Source organism: Podarcis erhardii (genome assembly GCF_964252035.2).
Source record: "Podarcis erhardii genome assembly, chromosome: 3".
NCBI classification, from domain to species: Eukaryota; Metazoa; Chordata; class Lepidosauria; order Squamata; family Lacertidae; genus Podarcis; species Podarcis erhardii.
In genome coordinates this window covers 26,845,969-26,869,095 of record NC_138507.1, presented here as the reverse complement: position 1 = coordinate 26,869,095, position 23,127 = coordinate 26,845,969, and the positions used below count along the sequence as shown (strand labels likewise).

Below are 23,127 nucleotides of genomic sequence, written 5' to 3'. Positions count from 1 at the left end.
TTATGAAACAATGCGTCTTTGGAAACAGGAAGTTTTCTGCAGAAAAATAATAGCAGTGGGGGCGGGGGGTGGAATTGGAAGCTTTTCCAGACCACATCCAGGGCTGCTCATTAATTGCTCTCAGACTCTGGAACCTCCCCTTCCCAGGAAACCTGTTTAGCTCTGTAGCTACCTGGTTAGTGGTGTATTTTAAAAGTATTGTTTTCAGGGGGTCTTTGGATCATGATGAGTTGAGTTTGCCCTTACACAGAAAAGTTATGAATATAAATCTCTTTTAATGTGCTGTTTTTAGTTATACAGTGGTACCTCGGGTTACATACGCTTCAGGTTACATATGCTTCAGGTTACAGATTCCACTAACCCAGAAATAGTACCTCGGGTTAAGAACTTTGCTTCAGGATGAGAACAGAAATCGTGCAACGGGGCGCAACGGCAGCAGGAGGCCCCATTAGCTAAAGTGGTACTTCAGGTTAAGAACAGTTTCAGGTTAAGAACAGACCTCCAGAACGAATTAAGTTCTTAACCCGAGGTACCACTGTAGAGTGATTTTAGCGTGGTGGCTTTGTGGTAAGAATTCACCTCTACACCACCTTGTTCATTACCCAGGTGAGGAACAAACACCTTTTGAATAAACCACAGAACCAGGGAAACTATTTCCATGTCCAGCATCCAGATCGAGCGACCCATTTATTATAGCTATTGCAATAAGACCGAGCTCACGCAACTCAATACAGTGGTACCTCGGGTTACAGATGCTTCAGGTTACAGACGCTTCAGGTTACAGACTCCTCTAACCCAAAAATAGTACCTTGGGTTAAGAACTTTATCTCAGGATGAGAACAGAAATTGCGTAGCAGCGGCGGCGGGAGGCCCCATTAGCTAAAGTGGTACCTCAGGTTAAGAACAGTTTCAGGTTAAGAACGGACCTCTGGAATGAACATCTTTACATATGTCAGGAAGTAAAGTGTCAGGGAACTGCCATCGGAGAGACAGGTGGTGGACAGGCTCCAGGAGAATAGGAGAGAATCTGCAGCAGAAGAGGGAACCAGCAGGGGGAGTGCAGGAGTCACAGCGGAGGGGAGGCTCTGGGATGCTTCCAGTGAGAGTAGTGGAGAGGTAACGGGACCCCCTTTGGGAACTCCCACCCTTCGCCCGAAACTGTCACGCAGAGAGTCACGAAGGCGCATGTCTGTCAAACAGCTTTTATGTTGGCGTAAATTCCGTAGACGCCCACTGTCAGATTCTACCAGCGACTGACGGAGTCATGCTTTGGGGGCTCCGTTAGTGCATCGGTTTGGATGACCAGCCAAACCCCAGAGGGATCAAGCTTTTACGCGCAAGCAGCTCATTATCCCATCACAGCAATCTGACAGTCTTTGAAAGCAGCTTGTGCAAGCAGAAGGCATCATGAGCGAACCAGCTGGAACCGGAGGAGCAGGAGCTGGAGCTGGAGCAGGTCCAAGCCTGGAACAAAGGTACAGGGCGTTGGAGGTCCAGCTGGCGCTGCAAACGGCGAGGCTCGAGGAGAGGAGGGCTCAAGATGCAGATAAGGGGAAGACCACCCCACTTGCCAGACGGGTGCCTGGACTGGTGCAGAAATTTGGGGGGGATCCCCGGAACTATCAAGCCTTTAGGACAGAGATGCAATATGCTCTCAATCTACTGTTTGATGACTTCCCCGACGAGAACTCTAGAGTGGCGTACGTGATTGGCCATCTAGAGGGAGGGGCGAGGGACTGGGTTCGGCCCCTGATGGCAGCCAATAATGAAATCTTAAAGGACACAATGAAGTTTTTCCGCGCCATGGACTTGATGTTTTCCAGCGAGATCGAGCAGGGAGTGGTGCGCAGGCAGTTAATGGCGTGTAAACAGGGGAGCCGATCTGTACGTGAGTACTGGACTGAGTTCACCATGCTGATTCATAGACTTGGGTGGGACCTTGCTAGTGAACCTATTCAAATGCTGTTTGAAGAAGGTCTCTCTCCGGCAGTGAAAGATGAACTTTCCCGGGCGCCTAGGGCGGAGTCTATGGATCAGCTGACTAAATCAGCGCTGTCCATTGGGGCACGCCAGGAAGCTAGAGCTATGGAAAAGCGGGAAGGAAAGGGGGAACGTTGGAAGGACTTCCGCATTCCAGAGATTCCGGAGCAGCCTTTCCCGCCAGCAGAGCCGATGGAACTTGGAACAGCGCGCGCGCGCGCAGTTTCAAACACCAGTGAAGGGCGGAAGAAGGAGGGAAAGAGCGGCAAGAGATGCTATCTCTGCCAACAGCCAGGTCACTTTGCCAGAGTCTGTCCGCAAAGGAAGGAATGGCAAGGGATGGCGGGAACTGTTGGGGGGAAGGAGGAAGAAGAAATCACGGAGCAAGTAAAAGCCAACGCCTGGTTGCCAACATCAGGGCACAGCAGCCAGGCCAGGGAGTAATGAATGTGCCCACGCCGGAACCTCCAAGACCAGCGCTTGTGATAGAGGTGTTGCTGGAACTGGCAAACGGACACCCACTGAAGATAAAAGCGCTATTGGATTCAGGTAGCTCATGTAATTTCATGAGCAAAGAGTTTGCAGCTGCACACCAGATACAGACTATCCCATTGAGTAAGCCTTTGCAGGTTACCACGATTGATGGGAGGGAGCTGTTGGGAGGAGAAGTGAGCCAACAGACTGTACCAATGATAATGAGGGTGGCACGACACACCGAACTGATAGCGTTTAACGTAGCCACCTTGGGAGGAGCTCCTATTATCTTGGGTATGAGCTGGCTGGCGCTACACGATCCGCTAGTAGGCTGGCATCAGAGAGTGGTTTCCTTTGGATCAGCACATTGCCTAGAACACTGCAAGGAGGGAGAGGCTCAGGCAGGCGCCAGGGCCACTCTAGCAGGGATGGAAGTGATGGACAAGGGGAGGGTGCCACCACAATACGCTGACTTGATTGACGTATTCAGCGAAAAAGAAGCAGATAAACTGCCCCCGCACAGACCCTTTGATTGTCAAATTACCTTACTCCCAGGAGCACAATTGCCAGTGGGCAAGCTGTATGCAATGTCAGACAGTGAGATGCAGGAGTTAAGGGAGTTCATTGACAAGAATCTCAAGCGAGGTTTCATCAGAGAGTCACGAGCGGTGGGGGGGAGCCCAGTGTTCTTTGTGGACAAAAAAAAACGGGCAAGCCCAGGCTTGTATGTGATTTCAGGGCCCTAAATGCAGTGTCAGAACCAGTGACTTTCCCTATGCCCAGAATTGATGACATTCTAACACGGGTGAGAAAAGGGAAAATTTTTACCAAGCTGGACCTTAGGGGGGCATATAACTTGATACGTGTGAGAAAGGGGGATGAGTGGAAGACCACTATGTTCACCCCCTTGGGGGCCTTTGAGTACCTCGTTATGCCTTTCGGATTACAAGCGGGCTCCGCCTGTTTTCAATCATTCATGAATCACGTCCTGGGGCCACTGCTCTAAAAGAACTGCGTAGCGTTCTTAGATGACGTCCTGGTGTACTCAGACAATGAGGAGCAGCATGTGCAAGATGTAAGAGAGGTACTGAGCAAGCTGCGAGAAAACCGGCTGTGGGTGAAACTGGAGAAGTGTCAGTTTCATACCAAGGAGGTGGAATTCCTGGGGTACCGGTTGTCTGACAAGGGATTGGCCATGGATCCCAGCAAGGTTCAAGCGGTACTGGAATGGAAAACACCAAAGACCAAGAAGGACGTGCAAAGGTTCCTAGGCATCGGAAACTTCTATAGGAAGTTCATCAAAAACTTTGCCCATTTAACAGCGCCCATCACGGATTGTCTTAGTAGCAAAAAGAAATTTGTTTGGACGGGAGAAGCGCAGAGGGCGTTCGAACGCTTAAAGCAGGCGTTTGCGTCGGAAGAGCAACTTTTGCACGTGGATCTACAACAACCAATGAGAGTGGAGACTGACGCGTCAGACCGAGCGGTGGGGGCTGTTCTTCTCCAGCCGGGAAAAGATACGTCTGAATGGAGACCGTGTGCATTCTTCTCGCGGAAGTTGAACAAATCCGAGAGGAACTACACAGTGTACGACCGAGAACTGCTCGCCATTCATGAAGCATTCCGGAAATGGCGGCACTTGCTGATTGGGGCGCAGCACAAGGTTCAAGTCCGAACTGACCACAAAAATCTGGAATACTGGAGAACAGCCCGAGTGCTGAACCAGAGACAAGTGAGATGGGCCCAGGAGTTCTCCAAATTCCACTTTGAGATTCGTTACGTGCCCGGCTCCGAGAACGTGAGGGCGGACGCTCTTTCCAGGAAACCTGAGTACTTAGAGGGGGAGGGAGCGCCTGAGGCAAGGCATGTAATCCCTGAAGACCGCTGGGTGTGTGGGGCGGCATTGGTGGGGCAGAGGGAACTGATAGAGGGTACGGAGAACGATGAATACGCCCAAGAGAAACTCAGAGAGCTCCGGAGGACAGAGGAGAACACAGGGGGGTTCGAAGAAAAGAACGGGGCGTTGTATTACAAAGGGGCACTGTACATACCCGACGGGGAACTGAGGGGCAGAGTACTCAAGCAGTTGCATGACAGCCCCACAGCGGGACATTTTGGACAGCACAAAACCATGTGGTTGGTTACCAGGGAGTTTTGGTGGCCCAAGGTGAGGGAGGACGTACGGGAATATGTCAGGGGTTGCGACAGGTGCCAGCGAGCGAAAGGAGAGAGGGTGGCGCCAGCGGGGCTATTACAACCCTTACCCACGCCCGAAAGGCCATGGGAGGCAGTATCCATAGATTTTATGACGGACCTGCCAAAATCCAAAGGCAAAACAGCTGTCATGGTGGTGGTAGATCAATTAACCAAGATGTGTCATTTTATAGCTTGTTCACATGCAGTCACAGCGGAGGAAACCGCCAAGTTGTTTTATTTTTAAGTTGCATGGCGCCCCCTTGAGGGTTTTGAGCGACAGAGGGTAACAATTTACTTCCAGGTTCTGGAGGAAACTTATGAGCTTACTGCACGTAGAACTCAATTTCTCAACTGCCCGGCACCCAGAAACCAATGGGCAAGCGGAAAGGGCAAATGGGGTTTTACAACAATACCTGAGGTGTTATGTAAAAGACAGAGAAAATGATTGGGTGGATAAGTTACCTCTAGCAGAATTTGCCTACAACAACGCGGAGAACGTGTCCACAGGGATGAGTCCCTTCCTGGCAAATTATGGGTGTCACCCCCGGGCATTCCCAGGAGAGGGAGGGGAGAGGTGGAGCGTGCCGGCGGCGGAATATTTTTTTGAAGAGATGGAGGCGATCCACCGTCAGCTTCAACTTAACTTAGAGAAAGCCAAGGAAGAATATAAGAAGCAAGCAGACAGAAATAGGAGGGAAGGTGAAACTATAAGGGTGGGGGACCGGGTGTGGTTGTCCACCCAAGGGCTACCGTTCAAGGGCGGGAGTAAGAAATTGAGGCCCAAAAGATTGGGCCCCTTTGAGGTCATACAGCAGGTCAACCCAGTGGCATTCAAACTCAGGCTGCCCAGTCACATGAAATTACACCCAGTATTTCACAGGTCATTACTGTCGCCGTACCGAGAGGGACGTGAGTGGGGGGAGCGTGAGAGAGAGGCCACCCAAACGCCCGTGATAGAAGAGAGAGAGCGTGACATGAACGTGGCAGGAATCATTGATTCCAGGTGGAAGGGGAATCAGGTGGAATATCTGGTAGAATGGGAGGGGGAAGCAGAGTCGGAAAACACTTGGGTACCAGCAGAGGTAGTCAATGACGAGGTTTTAATAGAAACATTTCATCAGCGTTTCCCAAGAAAACCGCAACCCGTGGCTCGATTTAGAAGGGAACACTTTGGGACCACCGATGAGGAAGGAGAGTTTGAAGGGTTCCCAGAGTCAGGGGTGGGTGAAGAAGCTGACTCCGACGAAGAAGAGGAAGACGGGGAGAGAGACGGTACGCCGTGGCTAGAAGTGTTAGAATCCTCGGACGACGAGGAGAGTTCCTTCAGGGGCTTTCCGCCCTCACCGCCAGTGGGAGAGGAGGCGGGAGGGGCTGAAGGGGGCCCTGGGGGGGAGGTGGATGTCAGGGAACTGCCATCGGAGAGACAGGTGGTGGACAGGCTCCAGGAGAATAGGAGAGAATCTGCAGCAGAAGAGGGAACCAGCAGGGGGAGTGCAGGAGTCACAGCGGAGGGGAGGCTCTGGGATGCTTCCAGTGAGAGTAGTGGAGAGGTAACGGGACCCCCTTTGGGAACTCCCACCCTTCGCCGGAAACTGTCACGCAGAGAGTCACGAAGGCGCATGTCTGTCAAACAGCTTTTATGTTGGCGTAAATTCCGTAGACGCCCACTGTCAGATTCTACCAGCGACTGACGGAGTCATGCTTTGGGGGCTCCGTTAGTGCATCGGTTTGGATGACCAGCCAAACCCCAGAGGGATCAAGCTTTTACGTGCAAGCAGCTCATTATCCCATCACATAAAGCATACATGAACTCCCGCGGGCTCCCCAGGCTTGCGGATATCTGCCCGAAGCACAGGGCGCTCTGCTTCAGTGCGCCCTGCGCTCTGGGTAGCAGGCTGCTATCCGCAGCCTAGGGAGCCCTGCGGGAACTCCCACGGGCTCCCCAGGCTTGCTGATAGCTTCCTGAAGCCTGGAGAGCGAGAGGGGTCGGTGCGCACCGACCCCTCTCACTCTCCAAGCTTCAGTGAAAGCCTGCATTTGCCCCATAGGACGCACACACATTTTCCCTTCATTTTTGGAGGGGAAAAAGTGCGTCCTATAGGGCGAAAAATACGGTAAAACACATGGGGAAATCTTCATGCCTACTTTTGAATAATTTTTTACAACCTCAGCAATCACAATACTCAGCAATTGCTTTTTAGTGATGCGCCGCCAAACCTACACAGGGATTTTCATTTTCCTATGGATATTCTCATTACACCAAACATACAAATGATATGCAAACAATTACATTAAATGAAGAAACATTTGTCCTTTATGGGCATCACACACAATTCAATACATCAATTTACAGTTCCAACTAAAATTCAAACTATCATATAATACAAAATACAGTACCAATTCTATATCTAGCTATTCATGAAAAGCTCTTGGCCTTGAAAAACTTGTTGCTTCCACAAATACCTTCAATCTCCTGGAGCTTCAACTTTAAGTTGTAGTCCAGAAAAAGTCTTTACAAGTCACCTTCCAGATCCCCTTTGCCCGCCACCCCACAAGTCCTGGTTTGATGCAGATGAAAAGAAATGGCTGTTGCTACTTTGCTGTCATCTGGGAGGCCATAAACTGGCAATAGCACACTATTCTAAGTGATTCCTTGGCAGATTTCTTCTATTCACCAGGAGGGTTGAGATGCATCACTGGACCACCTAAGTTTGCAGAGAAAACAAAATTTGCTTCTGGGCCTGAAAACATAGTTAGCATGGGAAAGGGGTTAAAAATGACAAACCATATAAAGTTTTAAAGTTAGAAAATTTATTCGTTCCAGTTTATTTATAACTGTTATTGTTATCTGCTTAAGTTCCTTTACCTACTTGGCTGTGGGAGGAAAGAGAAAGAAAATCTTATTGTTCATTCAAATGCAATAGAAAACATTTTGCTGTAAGGAGGAGTAAGAGTTTTCAGAGACCTCCATTACCTGTTCATTTCTACAAAAAGCAAAATTATTATGGAAGGGGAAAAAAGCCTGTTACAGTTATGGACAGTTATTTTTACATCAGGATAACTTATTTCCACCGTGAGTTTATTCATACAAATTTTAGCAGTGACAGGTTTATTAGAAACAAAGTTAATTATTTACTCTCAAGTAATTAATCCAAACCATGTGGGTTGAAAATTAGAATGGAAAATTAATACCCCCCCCCCCAAAAAAAACATCAACTCTCCCTTCCTCAGTTGATACACATGTTCTTTACATGTACAGTGGTACCTCAGGTTACATACGCTTCAGGTTACAGACTCCGCTAACCCAGAAATATTACCTCGGATTAAGAACTTTGCTTTAGGATGAGAACAGAAATTGTGCTCCGGCGGTGCGACAGCAGGAGGCCCCATTAGCTAAAGTGGTGCTTCAGGTTAAGTACAGTTTCAGGTTAAGAATGGACCTCCAGAACGAATTAAGTACTTAACCCGAGATACCAATGTATAAGGTTGAATGTTGAACCAGCTTCCAGGCTTTCTGCCATATAAACACAAGAGTTCTAAAGTTCTAAAGTTGGGGTCTCAAGTAAATTGACCATTATTCAAGCACATAATTTAATGAATTCTTTACTATTTTCTTTTTAACTAGATCAGTCACACTTAACTGTCTAAACTTTAACCATGAACACACTTTTCTCAAACTTTTGCTTCGTACCACATGCACTGGCAAGGGGACTTGAGAAGTCTTGGAGCTGCATGTTACACAATAAGTTCATCAACACTATATTGAGATAAAGTTTATTTCCAATCATATTTAAAATGCTCTGTTACTTCTTTCCTTTCCACATCAACATAATCCACTTGAAGCGCTCATTGAAAATTCCTCTTGCACAAACATCCCTTCTCCACATCCCTGTTGCCTTCACACACAGACATTTCCTATCAGAACCAATCAAGAGATCCCTGGTTCTTTAGTCAAACAGATAGTTTCCTTCTTCTGTCTGGCATCATAAAATCACAGAATGGTAGAGCTGCAAGGGCCCCTAAGGGCTATCCAGTCCCAACTTTATGCAGTGCAGGGAATGTCAACCAAAGCATTCATTACAAATGTCCATTTCTTGTTCAGAAAGTCTCTACTAAAAACCTCCAATAAAGGAGTGTCCACAATTGCTTGGGCTCCTCAAAATACAGACAGCACAGTAAAGTACTCAGTCCGCGGAACAACAGTTGGCGGGAATTTATCCTTCTGGCGTTGTAAGATCTGCCTCTTTGCAGTTGTGAGAGGGCTCTCGTGTTGCCCATTAGTGAACTCCACAGGATCAGAAAGTAGCTCAATGTTGTATGGGCTTCCTTAAACCTTAAAGCAGTATTTAGTAGCTAATTGATACAGGACGAGGGTGGCGCTGTGGTCTAAACCACTGAGTCTAGGGCTTGCCGATCAGAAGGTCAGCGGTTTGAATCCCCGCAATGGGGTGAGCTCCCGTTGCTCGGTCCCTGCTCCTGCCAACCTAGCAGTTCAAAAGCCCGTCAAAGTGCAGGAAGATAAATAGGTACCGCTCCGGCAGGAAGGTAAACAGTGTTTCTGTGTGCTGCTCTGGTTCGCCAGAAGCAGCTTTGTCATGCTGGCCACATGACCCGGAAGCTGTCTGTGAACAAACGTCTGCTCCCTCGGCCTATAGCGCGAGATGAGCACGCAGCCCCAGAGTCGTCCACGACTGGACCTTACGGTCAGGGGTACCTTTACGTTTACCTATATAGCCTCTGCTCCAAAACAAGTGCCGTCATACCTTGAATCCTGAATGCCCTGGAGCTCGGACGTTTTGGCTCCTGAACGCTGCAAACCTGGAAGTGAGTGTTCCAGTTTGCGAATGTTCTTTTGGAACCTGAATGTCCAGCAGCTAATCAGAAGCCGCAATTTGGTTTCTGAACGTTTTGGAAGTCGAACGGACTATCGGAACGTATTCCATTGACTTCCAAGGTACGACTGTAGTTGCAGGACATGCCCTAATCCATGTGTGGATCTGCACTGCATTGCCAAGCTAGCACTAGATGTAGCCATGTGAGTTCTAAAAGGGTGGAGAGGAGTCCAGAAGAACAATTTCTGTTGGATCAAGTGTTCAGTGGTACCTTGGGTTAAGTACTTAATTCGTTCCGGAGGTCCGTTCTTAATAATAATAATAATAATAATAGTAATAATAATAATAATTTATTTGTACCCCGCCCATCTGACTGGGTTTCCCCAGCCACTCTGGGCGGCTTCCAACAAAGATGAAAGATACACTAAAATGTCACATATTAAAAACTTCCCTGAACAGGGCTGCCTTCAGATGTCTTCTGAATGTCAGGTAGTTGTTTATCGCTTTGACATCTGCTGGAAGGGCGTTCCACAGGGCGGGCGCCACTACCGAGAAGGCCCTCTGCCTGGTTCCCTGTAGCTTGGCCTCTCGCAGTGAGGGAACCGCCAGAAGGCCCTCGGCGCTGGACCTCAGTGTCCGGGCAGAACAGTGGGGGAGGAGACGCTCCTTCAGATATACTGGACCGAGGCCGTTTAGGGCTTTAAAGGTCAGCACCAACACTTTGAATTGTGCTCGGAAACGTACTGGGAGCCAATGTAGGTCTTTCAAGACCGGTGAAACTGTTCGTAACCTGAAGCACCACTTTAGCTAATGGTACCACTGTAATTTGAAATCCAAAGAAACCACTTGTAATAGTCTGCCATTGGTACACATGTATTGGAACTTTTAATACTGCTTTTAATACTGATACTCTATATACGCCATATCTTGAAATGCATGAAAGAATGGCGAGTGTGTTCCTAAGTGTGTGAGGAGTGCATTTCCCTCACTAGTGAGTAGCTGGAGAATCTTGATGCCTCAGCAGTGAGAGAAAATATACTGATTTACAGGGAAGGAATGTATTGATCTGCAGGGACTACTGTAAATGGTTTCTTATTCATTATGAAAATGCTATATGAATACTAAGAATTTCTACTGAGTATAAGTTATACTGTCTATCAACCAAGCAGTGATGTATTTTAAAATTATCCCCCTGATCTTCACACCCTACTTTGGCAGTATGTTCAGTGGCCCCCGAACTTGTTGGTTTCAAAAAAATAATGCATTTTGGACCTTAATGATGGCAAGCCAGAACCAAAAGGTAGCAAGGTGGTAAAGTTGTCTTTCAAAAGTGCTATACCTTTGGAGCTCCCTCCTATTCAAACAGGCAAAGTGTGTTTCATCTCCATTAATAAGAATGATAAATCCTTCTGTTTTGTCAGTGGCAAAAAAAATGAGGCATCTAAGACTAGCTGCTTGCTCCTGTCATACAGGGAACATTAATGGGCACCAGCTGGGCTGCAGCTATAGCTGCTACGCGACTTTAACTTTGCACAGCGAGAGCTGCTGCGGCAATGGTGCAGAAGTACCTCCTGTGCAGATTTAGAAGTACACTTCAATTGTGGTTCCCAGGGCAACAGAGTAATGGCAGCCAGCTGGCTTTGTACCACCTGAGCGCATCAAAGAGCAAGTCCTGTCAGCCACTGAAGCCTTGGCTCAGCTAGCTCCAGCGTGGATTTCTGCAGACAGCAGCTTTGGTTGGAGTTAAAAACACTTGGGAATGCAATTAAAGGATGACCAACGTATTTTTTGTTCATTTTACCCATAGGTACATAAGTCTCTTTACAAGAACTCATAGCAATCTTCTATTCTCACACAGATGTGACATATGTTTGATGCATTCTCTTTCTAGACTCTGTTTTTTCCTTCCTCTTTTTATTTTTTTAAAAAATAGAACTGCAGAAATCTGTAATGCCTACAGTCTTTTATATTGTGTTATTTCAAAAACAGCAGATAAAGTACCACAGTACAAAACGATTTCCAGCCATCCAACCTCCACAGAAATGCAAACAGTATGTAAATCACATTGGAAACAAAATCCCATACCTCATAGAGACCATTCCTTGAAAAGAGATGGAATCTCCTTTTTATTGGAAAAGGGAAGAAATTGATTACAGTGGTACCGCAGGTTAAGTACTTAATTCGTTCTGGAGGTCCGTACTTAATCTGAAACTGTTCTTAACCTGAAGCACCACTTTAGCTAGAGAGGCCTCCTGCTGCTGCCGCGCCGCCGGAGCCCGATTTCTGTTCTCATCCTGAAGCAAAGTTCTTAACCTGAAGCACTATTTCTGGGTTAGTAGAGTCTGTAACCTGAAGTGTATGTAACCTGAAGCGTATGTAACCTGAGGTACCACTGTATTGGCTGTGGGAAGGCAAACGGAGTATAACTCAAAATTTCCCTTTTCCCCAGTAGTATTCAAATAACCTAATAAAGCTTAGAAAGGTTCTAGTGGCACAAATACCAGCCATGTGCTCTGAAGTTCAAGGTGCCGGTCTGTACAACAGTTGTCTTTATCACAAGTCAAACAAAATCTGCATCAAAAGATATGCATCTTCATCCCTCATAGGATCCAAACCAGGGTCTGGCTGGAGGGTTGGATCCAGAAGTCACCAACCCTCCACAGGGTACTTTGACAAGTGGGTGGGATTGTATGATGTCATGGCAGCCATGGCGTAAAGTTTCAAAGGAAGATTCTTCCTTTGTAGTTTCAGCTTGAATCCTTTTTGAATTCTGCCTTGAAAAATTTCCCACACCTGATATCATATGACATCAGGCATGGGAAAGGCGGGCGCCGTTTACCCAAAACAGTCTGGCAGACCAGCCTCAAAGACCTAGGTAAAGGTAAAGGGACCCCTGACCATTAGGTCCAGTCACGAACGACTCTGGGGTTGCGGTGCTCATCTCGCTTTACTGGCTGAGGGAGCCGGCGTACAGCTTCTGGGTCTTGTGGCCAGCATGACTAAGCTGCTTCTGGCGAACCAGAGCAGCACACGGAAACACCGTTTACCTTCCCGCCGGAGTGGTACCTATTTATCTACTTGTACTTTCGAACTGCTAGGTTGCTGATCTAAACCATAGAACCGTTTTCTCACCCTGAGTTGAACACCATTGGTATAAAATATTTGGACTATGTTGCTCATAGGTTGTATTTTTAAACAAAAGGGCTAAAAGTGGCAGCTGTAATATGCGCAAATTGAAATAATTTTGAACGTCTTACAAATAGATATACCACACATGTATCTATGTAATTTGCAAATCTATTAAATGATCTGTACACATGCCTTCAGCTTACTGTCCTGCAGCTGTAGAAAAGTCGAACAAAAATGAAATAATGGGGCAGATTTAACTACTCCATCCCAGTAGCAAAGGCCAAGGCATGGTTGGGAGAATCTCTAGAACAGAGCTTGGGCGGCAGGGGCAGGGGCAGGGGTCGGGTTGTCATTCCATTGAGTAAACATAAATGCTTGCACTGACAGAACATTCTCCTTAGCACTACATTGAATTCCACCCTATATGTTGTTTTCTAAGCAAGTTAAGCAATTGTCAGTACATCAGCTGGAGTTTCAGTGACTTGGCCAGATTGATATGTGCCGACTTCTGTATCTTGAGCATTTCGTTAATGCAGTTCAGAGTGCTTACCTGTAAAAGGAGTGAGTAATAAGAACTACCGTGTGCGAGGATTTAACTTCAGATTTGTAAGTGACAAAAAATAACGGGTTCATCTTTGTAATGGGCAATGAAAATACGTTATGAGCTTTTTAGGAGTTGTAGAACTGCTTGGTTTCTAAAACTCCCAAGGGTTGGTAACAGGCAACTCCTTCAAAGGGTAGCTTATGGCATGCATGAGAGAGCATTCAGTAACGTATGTTGCCAACAAGATGTCACTGTGTTGAATCATTTTGGTTTGAAGAATATAACAGATGGCACCAAAGTTGTGGTTACATTAGGTGAGTGTGGGTGTTAGTAAGGGTGGTTTAATGCTTGAAAACACACAAAAACTTTGATTTGCTTCATATCTTCTCTCAAGGACCCAGGCATATCTAGGAGTGCCAACAAATACAATTTTGGAAGGGGGACAGGTAAGCTCCACCCTGCAAAATCGATCACATGACATGTGCATGCGCACCATTTGAATGGCAATGCCCATCAACTTTGGGGAGGCCCAGTCCCTCAAATATTTTATTGGGGGGCCGAAGGGACCTCGGCCTCTAGGAGTTGGTTCTATCAGCCCATCTCTCCCGACTGATCAAAGGCTACTCAACTACTTAGGTCTATCAGTTCTTCTGGAAAGTGCCGTAGAGAAGATTAAAATAAAACCTTGTGTAGCCAAGTTAGCTCTCTTGGCAACATTTTGGATACCAATTTATGATAAGTGTGGCAAAGCTAGAAAACTGTCCTAGGAAATGTATAGGCCTGGGCCATCTAAAGTTAGTTTTGACACATTCCCATTGAAATTACTAGAGCAAGTTTAGTCTTGACTAACTTAAAAGCATATTACTTTCACTGGCACTGAGGACTTTCTGAATGCATTCTCTACTGGTATTGTTTGAGGAAAAAGTGACTTCTGAACTTCAAAGGTTAACAAATATTGTGGGGCTAAATGTATAGGGACAATAATCCAAAGAGCTATTTAAGTATACCCAAAAACTTGGTCATGCCCAGTTGAATTTTGCTTGCTCTCTCTCTCTCTCTCTCTCTTTCTTTCTTTCAGGATTCTAGTAGGCCTGTCGTTCGTTTGATTTTCTGGGGTATTCCATTCCCCCTAAAAGTTAGCATTTCATGCCAACTGAGCACCCCCAGGTCTTATTGGACTGTTTGGGGGAACCTTCTTTTCTGAGCTTTTCTCAATAGGTACACACAGGTATGTGCCCAGTCTTTTCCTTCTCACGGGAGAAGTATCTCTGTTTGTAGGACTCCATGCCCCTAGTTTGAGACGCTGTGGCCTTACTGCAAGATGTCATAACACTGAAAAAAGCATTCCACAAGATGGAAATTCAGAAAAACGTGTAAAGAATGCCTCCAAAAACAGCAGCATAGGCTGAGACCAGAAAATAAGCTCCTAATGTATTTTGGGCACACAGACGGGACAGAGATGCATCATATCACAGCCTCTCAGTGGAGAGGGAGGACTGCTTGCTAGACTCCAAGGAATGTCAGCCAGGTTTGCAAGATGCGAAAACCTGATACCTTCCTACTCAACAGACTGTCTTGTGCCTGCAAATATGCACGGTCTTGATATAATTAGCAGCTATTGTACTTTGAAAGTGAGAGATCTGTCTAGCCAGTCTCCAATTAGTCCCCCCCCCCTTTTTAAAAGGGGGGCAGTTTTCAGTGTTTCCAAACCTTAGCTTGGTCTGTAGTGATAGCTAAGAAACAAAAAATTGGTCAGTTTATTACATTTGCACGGAATCCTGTTTTCCCAACACACTGGGCATTCCTAGGCCAGGTACAGTGTTCCGAGGGGGAATGTGCCACAGGGCAGGACCCTGCGAGTGGAGTCCAGTTGGTACCCTTGCACTCAGAAACAGGCCTTTGTTCCAGTGGGTGCCTTCACTAATGGAAAAGGAGGGGGAGTGGTTCTTGCCCATTTCCCTTGCCACTTTCCACCATCTTCTGGAGAGTCCCTCATCTGCAGAGTTGATATTGGAGGGTGCTGGGTGGAATGGCTAAAAACCACCTCTTCTTCCCATTAGCAGAATTGTCTGTTGGATTTCTATTGAGAGCACATGGGCACTAACTGGACTCCTAACCTAGGACAGGTTTCTTAATGGGGTTAGAAAAACACTATGGTAGTATTTTGTTACTATGTTATGTATTTTTGTGACTTTATATTGTAAACCGCTCTGTGATCATTGGATGAAGGGAGGTATAGAAAATAAGTTAGTTAGTTACCATATTTTTCGCTCTAGAGGACGCACTTTTCCCCCTCCAAAAATTAAGGGGAAATATGTGTGCGTCCTATGGAGTGAATATAGGCTCCTTGGCTTCAGCAATAGCAACGCAAAGCCTCTGAAGAGCAGAGGGAGCGCTCCCTCCGTGCTCCGGAGGCTTCGCGTTGCTTTCGCTGAAGCCTGGAGAGCGAAAGGGGTCGGTGTGCACCGACCCCTCTCACTCTCCAGGCTTCAGGGATAGCTGCCTGAAGCCTTCGGAGTGCAGCACGAGTTCCCGCTGCACTCCGCAGGCTTTGGGTTCCTTTTGCTGAAGCCGGGAGAGCAAGACTCTCCTGGCTTCAGCAGGGAGGAAGAGCTGCGCAGCGCCCCTTCAGCGAAGTGGCAGGAGAAATGGAAGGGGCTCTGTTTCTCCTGCTGCTTCGCTGAAGGGGTGCTGAGCAGAGAGGGGGAGAATTTCCCCCCCTTGTTCTCCCCCTCTAAAACAAGGTGCGTCCTATGGTCCGGTGCGTCCTATAGAGCGAAAAATACGGTAGTTAGTAGTGGTAGCTCAATTCCACCCAAAGTTAGTGATCTGCTGACAGAAATCTACCCTGGGTCTTATCTGCCAGTGTATAATAATAGCCGAAGGATCTAAACCATGTTTAAGCCAAGAAATCTGTTAGTCAATATGCTTGTACCATACAATAGCAGATAATATTTATTCATGTTTCCCTCTTGGACTAGGTAATAAGGAAATGTTTGTCTGAAACTGAAGTAGTTAATTTTGTATCAAAGAATTAGATATACGTGCTTAGCAACCTTAGACTTCATTTATTAGTGTTGTTTTACCTACGTTGTTAGTTGAGTACATTTAGTATTCTGATTCTGCAAAATTAAATGACGCTTATTTTAGTCAATCTTCTGCATCCCCCTGTCCTTAGTTCCCCACATTATGATACAGGGCTGCTTCTGTGCATTCTCTGTCATAGGGATGGGGAACCTGTGGCTTTCCAGATGTTGTTGTACTATAACTCCCATCATCTTTGACCATTGTTGGTGCTCCCAACAACCTTTGGAGAGCCACATACTCCCCAAATATGCACTCTTTTGCAGAGAACCTCAAGGATTATTGGTTTCGCTTACATTCAGATGGATAGAGTAGCTCAACCAATAGGATTGGACTTCCATATTGTAGAGATTCCATTTTGGCCACTGGAGTTCATTGGAGAGCCAATGAACTGGAGTTCATTGGAGAGACTGTCGTCATCCCCGCCTTAACCTACCTCATAGGGTTGTTGTAAAAAATAATGTTATAAAACACTTGTATTCGATCCGGAGGTCCGTACTTAACCTTAAACTGTTCTTAACCTGAAGCACCACTTTAGCTAATGGGGCCTCCTGCTGCCGCTGCGTAGCCAGAGCACGATTTCTGTTCTCATCCTAAAGCAAAGTTCTTAACCCGAGGTAATATTTCTGGGTTAGCGGAGTCTGTAACCTGAAGCGTATGTAACTTGAAGCATATGTAACCTGAGGTACCACTGTACTTCCAGTGCCTAATACAGATTCTGTGTTTAAGCAGAGTTCTTAGCCCATATCCACATTCTAGGCTCATGTTTAGAAGTACCGGTAGGTTCTAAAACTGCATTTTACATTAATGATGGAGTTTGTAAGCCTAATAATTCAGAACATTTGTATCTGGAGAGTTTATTGTCTTCCTTCACTAATGACAATTAGCATTGTTGTTTTTTATGCCCTTCACCAAATGTGGGGTTTTGCATGTTGAGCCGCTCACTCCTTGCAGCTTTCACCAGGTTTTCTCCCCTATCCTTGCATAGCCTTTTGTTAAGCATTAACTCTTTATTGAAAATTTTCCGTGTTTCAATGTGTACATGCCCGCTGATTGCAGAATAACTTGTGGTGCTACAAAAGTACACCCAACAATAAACAGCAGAAGCCAAACAATCAGGGGAATGAATAAATAAATAAATACAAAGGGGGGAAAAAGACATATGAACATAGTAAACACATCGTCACTGTACTATTGTATAACCTTTTGAAATCCGGCTTAGGGAGTGTTGGAAACATTGCTAGATCAGAATTGTAATAAATTTGTCACTGATTCTGCAACGGTATAAATTTAGCATGGATGATATAGGGCAGGCATAGGCAAACTCGGCCCTCCAGATGTTTTGGGACTACAAGTCCCATCATCCCTGACCACTGGTCCTGTTAGCTAGGGATGATAGGAGTTGTTGTCCCAAAACATCTGGAGGACCGAGTTTGCCTATGCCTGATTGAGGATTGGAAACCAGAACTGGCGATACTTGTATTCATGTGACTATATTGGGGGATATTCCATGTTAATCATATATGGGGTGATAATTATATATGGAGTCATACTTGGAGGACACCCTCTGACTTAGTTGGATATTGCTCATTGTTCTTGGGGTTGGTCAGTTTCATTTATTCAATGTGGTGTGCAAGAGCTTTCCACAACTTCCATGAAGCAGGAGCTTTTTTGGGATTACCTCCAATACCCATTACACTACAGATGGGGAACCTGTGGCCTGCCGTATGATTTTGGGTTACAACTAACATCACCTGACTATTGGCCATGCTGACTGGGGCTGACGGGAGGTAGAGTCCAACAACATCTGGAGAGTCAAAAGTGCCACACAGCAACAAGGGTCTTTGAGCACTTGTAAGCATGTCAATAGTTTTCCATTCTGTGCATTTCTTAGGTAGCTCCTGGAAATTCTGGAACTGGCAACGGCCTTGGGTTTGAAATGTTTTGGGGAGCCAATAAACCAGGGACTCAGAGATTGGATTGTTCAGACTTTCTGCTGAAAGGACTGAAGCAGGCGCTCTCTGAAAGTATAGGGCTTTAAAAACGTCGTTCTCTGCAGAGGAGGTGATTTAGTGCCGCACATGCAAATTAAAGGCAACCCAGCAAAGCCAGAGAGGGAGACCTTAAAAACTGTGCCTGCATTAAGGTGAAAAATTGTACTCTTAGCAACAGCTCGCTGTAATTTCCAATATTAATTGAAATGGACATATGGGAAGCAGCCCTGGAAAACTACTTCTGAGGCGGGTTGCGTTATCCACTGAATGCTTGGCTTTAAAATGTGAGAAATCTGAGTTAAATCTATGCTAATTATGGGTTCTGTGTTAAACTGCTTGCTTCCTTTGTAACCCATCATTTTGCCTGTGTGCCATATCGTCAGAATAAAGTTCAGTAGGATTATTTAAATATTTTAAATGGCAGATGTGCTGTGACTCGCCTATGGTTATGAAAATACTGATGAACCATATTCCAGAAAGCCTTTCCTCCCCCCGCTCCATCTCCCCATACTGTGATCTGTTGACATTATCCTCTGTTCCTTAGCTTCAGACAGTAAAGTCATGACATGTGCGGCTGTTTGGAGGATGCCGAAGGAATTGGAATCAGGCAGTCATGAATCCCCTGATGATTCATCAAGCAACGCTCAAACCCTGGAGCTACTCTGTCACCTTGACAACACAGCCCATGGCAATATGGCCGGGTAGGATTCTGCATATTTTATACTCTCAGGAAGGGTGTGTGTGTGTCAAGGATAGATCTATTCTGTTCAATGCAGGTTTATAGTAAGTTTGGGGTTTGCACATTTTAAATATACATACTTCTGAAAAATCATACATACTGACTTCTTCTGGGGCTTTCTGTGAGGTGGGGAGATTTATTCCAAACAGCATCAGGGATTAAAAGCATTAGTCCTGCAAATTCAACATTGGTGCAACTATCTTTCTGCAGTTTTGCTGTGTCTTTCCTTTTGTACATGTCTATATGTTCATCTGCACACCAACTAATGCTAGCTTTTCAGTCACATTCTCTATAACTTGGAAATTCTGTTTTGATCTTTGTTTGGGTTCTAACTTTCTCTTCTATGTTTGGTCTAGTTGAGATTTTATTTTATTGTGCACATTTATCGCAAAAAAGTAGATGCTTTCCTATCAAGAACTGATTGCAGAGTATTATCAAAGAAAGCTTTTCACATTCCCTTCTAATTAGTTAATGATGACTGATGTGTGTATACAGCGTTATTGATGACCCCCCCTTTATATGTTTGTGTACCGGTAAGATAGGACTGTTAAGACACCGTAACCAAATTTTGCATGCTGGTTCCTGAGATCAAGGATCAGGTTTTCATCTATGTTTGGATACAGCTAGGTCCTATTTTGAATGAAGATGGTGGATGGAACATTTCAAAACTGCACTGGTCTTGGGGGTTTCTTAAAACTCCCAAACAACACCAGGCTGCTAGTATTAAAAAATGTAGCTTTAAGTACAGTCATACCTTGGATCTCAAACGCCTTGGCTCCCGAACAAATTGGCTCCTGAACAATCAAAACCCAGAAGTGAGTGTTCTGGTTTTCAAACGGAAGCCCAACATCCAGCATGGCTTCCGATTGGCTGCAGGAGTTTCCTGCAGTCAATCAAAAGCCGCGCTTTGGTTTCTGAACGTTTTGGAAGTCAAACGGACTTCTGGAATGGATTCTGTTCGACTTCTGAGGTACAACTGCATACATATATAAGGCATTGCTCTTCAGAGTGTTTCTTCTTGAGAGTGCACCACAAAACTTGTTATCCAGTTGTCCGCTTCCTTGCACTGGTATATCATGGGCTATATCCTAGACTCTGACTATCCAGTCTTCTAATGTGGGAGTGCCCATTTCCCCCAAATATGTATGTGCTTGTGGGAAGGGGGGGGGCTATTTGTTTGTTTTTGTTTTATTATGTATTTTGTGTTCTCATTTTGTATTTTTATGTTGCGAACCACCCTGTGGTCTTTGGATGAAGGACAGTATATCAATTTAATAAATAAAAGAAGATCATAGTGGCTGTTAACAAGTGTATTACCAGTTCCATAGCAACAGATAAGACCAAGTCTGTAACATTTCCAAACAATATGACCAGTGGGTCACCACATCCTGTTATATTTTCTTTGTTTACATCAGCTTTGTTACTATACACACACACACACACACACACACACACACACACACACACTGGTACCTCTAGTTACAAACTTAGTTAGTTCCAGAGGTCCGTTCTTAACCTGAAACTGTTCTTAACTAGAGGCATGCTTTCGCTAATGGGGCCTCTTGCTGCTGCTGCGCTGCCAGCACACGATTTCCATTCTCATCCTGGGGCAAAGTTCTCAGCTCGAGGTACCTCTTCCAGGTTAGCGGAGTTTGTAACCTGAAGCGTTTGTAACCTGAGGCGTTGCTGTTATGAATGAAAATAAATTTCAATGAAAAAGATGCAGCAACAATGGTCTTGTGGTACCATAAACACTGACAAACTTACTGTGACATAAGCTTTGCCAGATGCCCATTTTCTGACCCATGAAAGCTTACACTGTTTGCCAATCTTCAGGGTGCCATGGAAGTTTTAATCTGTTGCAGCAAAATCAACGTAAAACCAGCTTTGAATATGGCTAGTTCTAACCAGGGACCACAATTCAAGTATGTAGTTCCTTTTAGGCAAGTTACCACCAGCTCCCTACTCCTGCCGCCACCACCTGCTCTGCTGCTGCTGCTGCTGCTGCAGGCTCTGCCATACCCACTGCTGGCAGAGAAGTGCCATCACCATCAGCACTGATTTTGGGCAAAATTGCCCAAAATCTCATTAGGTATTGTGCGCTCTGCAAGCTCTTGTATGATTTCAAGCGAAATCTTGCCCCAAATCAGCACTGCTAGTGGCGTATCTCTGCCACTGGTGGAGGCAGTGGGGCATTTTGGGGCATGATGTTTGTAGGGTTTCTGCCGCCTGAAGCAGCTGCCCTACCATACCTAACAGTAGGCTCCGCTTGGCTGTAACATTTCTGCAGCAAGAGTAGGTAATTGACACATCTTCAACCATTAGTTAAAGTAAAAAGTTTTCACAGCTTGATGCAGGCTTTAAAAGTTTTTGAAACTTGAAGGAGCTTGCTGAAGATTAAAACAAAAACAAACAAAACAAAAAACTCATGATAAGAGGTTAAAAATCAGCCTGTTTGGGGCACTATGCTTCTTTTTAAACAAAATTGTCACTTGGCTGCCAGCAGTTCATAGTGTGCATTGCAGACTTTGGTCTTCACGATTACAGCACCATAATTTACAAGAACAGGAGACTGGTATAAGTGAATTATTTTATTTAAGGGGGGGGAGAACGGTAACCTTCATTTTAACCATAAATCCTGAAGGATTGCTACAATCGCATCTATAAAAGAGTGAGCTATGAGATCCAATAAAATGAATTAGTAATGAAATAAAATGCCCATCTCACAAGGACCGATTGAATACTGTTAGGTGTTCTCAAGGTGTGTTCATTGAGTTATACTTCTTTCTAATTAGCACCCTTTCTGTCAGGTTACTAACACCTTCTTTCAGCTCATTGAAAATCAGAAATGCCAATGATAATGTTCACTTTCTGAAAACTTAAATAAGTGTAAGTGAAAGGCAGTAGAATTAGCACCCATAGAAATGGCTTTTGAAAAAGGATTCCAATATCGGTAAATCATTAGAGCAAATCTTTTTTACCATTCTTACCATAAAAAGGTAAAGGTACCCCTGCCCGTACGGGCCAGTCGTGTCCGACCCTAGGGTTGCGTGCTCATCTCGCTCTAGAGGCCGTGAGCTGGCGCCGTCCAAAGACACTTCCGGGTCACGTGGGCAGCGTGACGAAGCTGCAGCTGGCGAGCCAGCACCAGCGCAGCACACGGAAACACCATTTACCTTCCCGCTAGAAAGTGGTCCCTATTTATCTACTTGCACTTAAGAGTGCTTTCGAACTGCTAGGTGGGCAGGAGCTGGGACCGAACGACGGGAGCTCACCCCGCCGTGGGGATTCGAACCGCCGACCATACGATCGTTAAGTCCTAGGCATACTTGGACCCTAACACTGCAATCGTATGCATGTTTGCTCAGAACTAAGTCCTATTGAGTTTAGTAGGACTTACTTCCAGTTAATTGTGCATAGAATTGCAGCCTAAATTCCAGACAATTTGAAAATATATTTCTAGATGTTTAGCTCACCTTCCATTGGTGATATCAAACAAACCCTGTCATGGATTGGAAACAAAAATACTTGTTTTCATATGCATAATATCGCTGAGCAAGGGATCACACTTCTTCAATAGGTGTTAAGCAATTGTAAATGGAAACATATGTGAAAGATATTTTCCAAGTGCTCAGGAAGAAGGTTGACGCTTAAAGTGGGTAGTTGCTGACCTAAATAGTTCATAAAATAGTTCCCTCCCTCGTTTTCTTGAAGCTCTCTTCCTCATTTGGGTGCTACTGCTTTGCTTGTCTCTCTCAACTTTTTTTTTTGTTTTTTTTTAAACAGTATAGGGTTGTGAATATATAAATCAGCAGTCTTTAAAAAAAATAGGCCAGGAATCAGATGTCTAACACAAATCCCTTGAGTGTTTTTTGTTACTTTGCATTGCCAATGAATATAACAGTTTCTTTTCTTGAGATGAAACTAAGGCAGCAAGCTCTTAATTATTCAGAGACTCTTTCCCCTTCAAATCATAAAATTGTAGCGTTGGAATGGACCCTGAGGGTCATCTAGTCCAACCCCCTGCAATGCAGAAATCTCAACTGAAGCATCCATGACAGATGACCATCCAACCTCTGCTTAAAAACCTCTGGAAGGAGAGTCCACCACCTCCGAAGGGAGACCGCTCCACTTTTGAACAGCTCTTACTATCAG

General features: G+C 45.4%; 2 protein-coding genes across 4 annotated transcripts in view; one reads left to right on the top strand and one right to left on the bottom strand.

Annotated features, from left to right (window-relative positions):
* Positions 1 to 23,127, bottom strand: part of TRAPPC12 (trafficking protein particle complex subunit 12) — a 220,182-nt gene that overhangs the window by 73,269 nt on the left and 123,786 nt on the right. The window lies entirely within an intron of this gene.
* Positions 1 to 23,127, top strand: part of EIPR1 (EARP complex and GARP complex interacting protein 1) — a 66,674-nt gene that overhangs the window by 19,179 nt on the left and 24,368 nt on the right. For all 3 annotated transcript variants that reach the window (XR_014155164.1, XM_081857301.1, XM_081857300.1), the window contains exon 4: positions 18,778 to 18,934. Coding sequence is in view for 2 of the 3 variants with exons in the window: in XM_081857301.1 (XP_081713427.1) it covers positions 18,778 to 18,934 (157 nt within the window). In the remaining variant the exon portion in view is untranslated. The remainder of the gene's footprint in view (positions 1 to 18,777; positions 18,935 to 23,127) is intronic.